Below are 4,935 nucleotides of genomic sequence, written 5' to 3' on the forward strand. Positions count from 1 at the left end.
CCTGGCTGCCCCCTGGGCTTAGGTGCTGCCCGGTCAGCTTCCCGGCTGCCAGCGCCATCTAATGGCTTGTCGGAAAACACACAGCGGATGCCCTGTGCCCACTTTGAAGCTAGTTCGGAGCAGGCCAAGTTCTTGGGGAATGGGGCAGGGGTGGGACAGAGAGAAGGAAGTGGCGTCCCGAAGTAGACAGTGAGGGCCAGGGAGAACTTTTACTTCCCAAAACATCTCCTCTAAACAAAGACTCAGCCCACACCCCTCTAAATGACAGCTTTCTCTCAGGCAAATTTACTGCACGATGCAAATGTTCGTTAAGTGTGACAAGACACTTAGTCATCTATACGTTAAGGTGAATTTCTTTGATCATCTAATGAAATTTCTAACAGCTCTTGGAGAAGATCTTTTGAATGCCAAAGTGATTGTAGAATTGGTGGTGAGCTGATTACAGAATAGGGTGATTTCGGGGGCTCCCCTGGGTGAGAAGAAATATGGCAATGTAAGAGCTAGAGGTGTTGGGGAAGGACAAGGATGTTGGGGACAAAGACACTGTGGGTTTCCTGCCCTGAATTCGGGTCTCTTGATGACAACCTCCACTCAAAGGTACTTCCTGGATTCTCCAATGGTATCTTCAGTATTTATTCACACTGGAAGTAGCTCCCTTCCACTCTCTGTGTCCATCACTTTCCCCACCTAACACCCACATACTCAAATCCAGATTTTTGAGAGATCTCCAGATCTCTGGAGAACAAGAAGCCTGTATTCAGATGATGAGCCAGTTTAAGAGAACAAGGACCAGCTTTAAAAATAAATCTCTCAGGGCTGGGAAGGTGGCTCAGTGGTGGAGTGCTTGCCTTGCATGCATGAGGCCCTTGGTTCGATTCCTCAGCACCACATAAGCAGTAAAAGCTGGAAGTGGGGCTGAGGCTTAAGTGGTAGAGCGCTAACCTACAGTTGAAAAGCTGAGGGACAGCGCCCAGGCCTAGAGTTCAGGCCCCATGACCAACAAAATCAATCAATCTCTCCCGGAGCTGGGATGTAGCTCAGTGGTACATGCAAGGCCCTACCTTCGATCTCCAGCATCACAAAGAGAGAGTAAGCCTCTCCATAATTACTGCGGTTTGAGAAGTAGTGATCACCTGAATGAACTGTGTGCAGGACACAAACCACAGGGACAGTTTTATTTGCCCTTTATGCAAATTTAATATTTATGGACAATACTTTTAGAGAAGTGAAAGGATCTTTGTAGAGGAGGGGGGTTGGAAGAGCATCTCGACCAGGAACCTAGTCCTTTGTCTTTCTCAAGTTACTCTCATCCATTTTATGTGAAATGTTAGAACTATTGCTTCCACAGCGTGCAGGGAACTAAGAAAGCTCTGTGCTAGAAACTCTAGAACTTAGCTTTACCTGTCATGAACATGAAAGTTATTATCTCTCCCTTGGGCTTTGATTTTTCCTATCTCTTATATATGAAGGGCTGGAGCAAGTGATTCCCAAATAGCTTCCAGCCCTGATCTCCTTAGGGGTCTGGTTTTAACATGAGATGAAAGGAAAACTGTCCATCATTGTCCCGGGTCCCATTTCCCCTCTTGCCTCCCACAGCCCCTTCTCGGCAACACTCCTGTCCTCAAAAAGCCTTGGACTCCACAAGTGAGTGTTGTTAATGTTGGCTCACGGTTCTTCCCGGGGACTGGCCAACATTGTTCTAGTCACTGCAGGGGTTCCACCAACTTGTTTGCTTCTGCAGAACTTCAGCCTGCCACCTGGAAGATGCCGAGGTCGTGTTACAGTCGCCCAGGGGCCCTGCTGCTGGCCTTGCTGCTTCAGGCCTCCATGGAAGTGCGTGGCTGGTGTCTGGAGAGTAGCCAGTGTCAGGACCTTTCCACGGAAAGCAATCTGCTGGTATGTGCATGGTGGGTCATGGATGCCACCTGGTGTGGGCACCAGAGGGGACTAGTGCTGGGGCAGCTCAAAAGAAAAGGGTGTGGGGAAGGGAACATTTATTTCCATTGACTGGGTAACCCGGGATAGGAGCAAAACTTTGCTGGGAAAACTGAAAACAAACTTGGCAGAAAGCCAGGCTCCCAGAAGCATGAGATTTTTTGGTACCAGTTACTGAGAAAGCCTCTCTGGGGCAGGAGGGTGTGGCTCACAGCCGATGAGAGGAGGGAGCAGCTTCAAAGAGATGGGTCTAGTCCACAATTTCTGTTTCATTATCCCAACCTCCTCATGTGTCTTCTATGGAGACCCCACACCATTTAAACTAGTTAGTGCCATATCAACAATAATTGCTCCTTCAACTAATTCTATATCACTGACCATTTTAGCCCCGAAATCATGCCTTTTAAAAATAGCCTCACATCACCATTTTACTCCATATTTCTTCTCCTTTTATCTACTATCTACTCCTTTTATCTTCAAAGCCAGATGGGTATCTCCACTAAAGGGAGACTAGAAGGAGAAGGAAAAAACCTTTTGTTCCTCCTAGTGCTAAGGATCAAACCCAGGGTCTCACACATACTAGGCAAATGCTCTACTTCTGAGCCACACCCTCCTGCCCCAGAGAGACCACTTTCTTGGTAACTGGTATCAAAAAAATCTCATGCTTCTAGGGGCCTGGCTCTCTGCCAAGTTTGTTTTCCATTTTCCCAGTATGTCAAGGTCCATTGTGTCAGGTCACCACAAGTTATGAGTGTGTATGTGCATATGTTTGTGTGTGCCTACCATGTGTATGTGCGCTCAGCACCTGCCAAATCAAAATGGAATATCCATCATTATATCCTGTGTGTTTTGTCAATGGTGTACTGAATTTAAGTGATGGGAGAAAACCTGAAAACACAGAGCAGGTTCTATGTATAAAATAGAAACAAGAAGCCTGGGGGATTCTAAGAGTTCCATTTCAGAGAAATCCAAAAGACATTCACTCTATAGTTTCTTTTGTTGAGACTTCACCAGGAAGGGAGCACTGTACACAGAGCTCATGGGTTCTAGTTCCACTTCTGTTGCCAGTAAGAGTTGATCAATGACCTTAACCATGTCCTTTCATCTCTCAGCTTCCTGTTTCATTATGTGACTAAGGGTGGTGAGCCTATCTTACATTGTTTTCATTTTCCACAGTTAACATTTGGCCTGTTATAATTCTAAATTCCAATTTGCCAAACTCAGTGGGATCCTTCTGTTTTCTCCCCTGTAGTTCCTAAGCGAATGAAAGACTCAAGGCTGTAGTCTATGGGCCATTTTCCTAAGCAAATTGAGTCCTCTATGGCAGGTAGTAGAAACACCAGCTCCACAGAAATAACTCTGGCTTCCTACTCTCCCCTTTAGTCAAAATGAGGTGGCAGGAAAGTGAACCATCTTGTCCCAAATTTCAGACTAAGGGAAGGTATAAGGAAATCAGTTCTGAAGACACAAACGGCCCACTGGGTGCTGGAAAGCTTTGAGACACAGTGCAAGGAAAGGACTGGGGGTTAAGGCATGAAGTAGGTTTATAGATCACTGGGGTAACATTGAGGAATTGTTGGAAGTAGACGCCTAGAAATCTATCACTTGACATTCTCTCCTAAATTCCAATCCTGTGCCTCTCCTGATCTTGAACCGTAAGTACTCAGTATCAAGTACCCACAATGACCATCCATCTGCTTTAGGGGGAGGAATTCCTACAAAGGGAGTAATACATATAATGCATGGTAGGGCCCAGCTCTCAAGTCCATGGGAGGACAGACCGTGGAGTGCAGATGGGGCAGGAAAGATGTCCAGGTACGGGCATGGCGGCCTCGACGTGAGGCGTGGCCTCTAGCGTCCCGAGCAGGCGAGGCCCCGGCGAGGCGCGGGAGGCCGCAGGGCCCGGCTCCCTCACGCGCTCTCTTTCCAGGCGTGCCTGCGGGCCTGCAAGCCCTACCTCTCCGCCGAGACGCCCGTGTTTCCGGGCAACGGCGACGAGCAGCCATTGGCCGAGAACCCCCGGAAGTACGTCATGAGCCACTTCCGCTGGGACCGCTTCGGCCGCCGGAACAGCAGCAGCAGCAGCAGCCGCAGCCATGGCGGCGCCGGGCAGAAGCGCGAGGCGGAGGTGGCGGCGGGCGAAGGCCGCGTCCCGGTGCCCCTCCGTAGCGGCGGGCTCCCCGGCGGCGAGGGCGCCGAGCCGAGCCCACGCGAGGGCAAGCGCTCCTACTCCATGGAGCACTTCCGCTGGGGCAAGCCGGTGGGCAAGAAGCGGCGCCCCGTAAAGGTGTACCCCAATGGCGCGGAGGACGAGTCGGCCGAGGCCTTCCCCCTGGAGTTCAGGAGGGAGCTGGCGGGCCAGCGGCCCGACCCCGACGCCAGCGACCCCGACCCGGAGTACGGCCTGGAGCCCGAGGCCGAGAAGAAGGACGACGGCTCCTACCAGATGGAGCACTTCCGCTGGGGCAGCCCGCGCAAGGACAAGCGCTACGGGGGCTTCATGAGCTCGGAGAAGAGCCAGACGCCGCTGGTGACGCTGTTCAAGAACGCCATCATCAAGAACGCCCACAAGAAGGGCCAGTGAGGCGCGGGGCCTCTGGGCTCCCGTCCTCGCCTGGCGTCCTCTCGCCTCTCAGCCCCGGAGATCCGCTCCTGGGCTCGGGCAGTACCGGGGCATTCAGCCTCCTAAAGCTGCCTTGTAGTTAGGGAATAAAATCTTTCCAATTTCATAGCTGACTCTGACTGAATATAGACTCTGGTTTAAAAGAAAAAATACTCTCTCAGCCATTAGAGAGAGCAAAAAAAAAAGGTTTTCAGTGGTCGGGTGGCATATTTCATTGGAGGTAGGGACAATGCAAAGAAAGTACCTCCACCTCTCTACCTCCAGTAAATGAGTGGAGACCAACATCTTCATGTTCCACACCTTCATTATGCTGCAAACACAGCAGAGTGACCACATCTATGTGGTCAGGTCAGACACTGAAAAGGCAACTCCTGAGG

At 50.6% G+C, this 4,935-nt stretch overlaps 1 protein-coding gene across 2 annotated transcripts; it reads left to right on the top strand.

The window, feature by feature from the left end:
- Nucleotides 1–1,764: 1,764 nt before the first annotated feature.
- On the top strand, nucleotides 1,765–4,611 carry Pomc (proopiomelanocortin). 2 transcript variants are annotated; one of them, XM_013013615.1, is made up of 3 exons: nucleotides 1,765–1,896; nucleotides 3,866–4,090; nucleotides 4,136–4,611. In XM_013013615.1, exons 1-3 carry the CDS (start codon nucleotides 1,765–1,767, stop codon nucleotides 4,517–4,519), a joined length of 741 nt encoding a protein of 246 aa, XP_012869069.1. In that variant the 3' UTR covers nucleotides 4,520–4,611. The 2 variants fall into 2 exon arrangements, with proteins under 2 accessions (XP_012869069.1, XP_012869068.1); XM_013013614.1 differs by having other exon boundaries at nucleotides 3,866–4,611.
- Nucleotides 4,612–4,935: the final 324 nt, after the last annotated feature.

Source organism: Dipodomys ordii, unplaced genomic scaffold (assembly GCF_000151885.1).
Source record: "Dipodomys ordii isolate 6190 unplaced genomic scaffold, Dord_2.0 Scaffold20, whole genome shotgun sequence".
Lineage (NCBI taxonomy): Eukaryota > Metazoa > Chordata > Mammalia > Rodentia > Heteromyidae > Dipodomys > Dipodomys ordii.

Excerpts from the sequence above, each read along its gene's own strand:
- Pomc (XM_013013614.1), top strand. The coding sequence starts at position 1,765 with ATGCCGAGGTCGTGTTACAGTCGCCCAGGGGCCCTGCTGCTGGCCTTG. Across the intron at positions 1,897-3,865 it reads CCACGGAAAGCAATCTGCTG|GCGTGCCTGCGGGCCTGCAA; the intron begins GTATGTGCATGG and ends CTCTCTTTCCAG.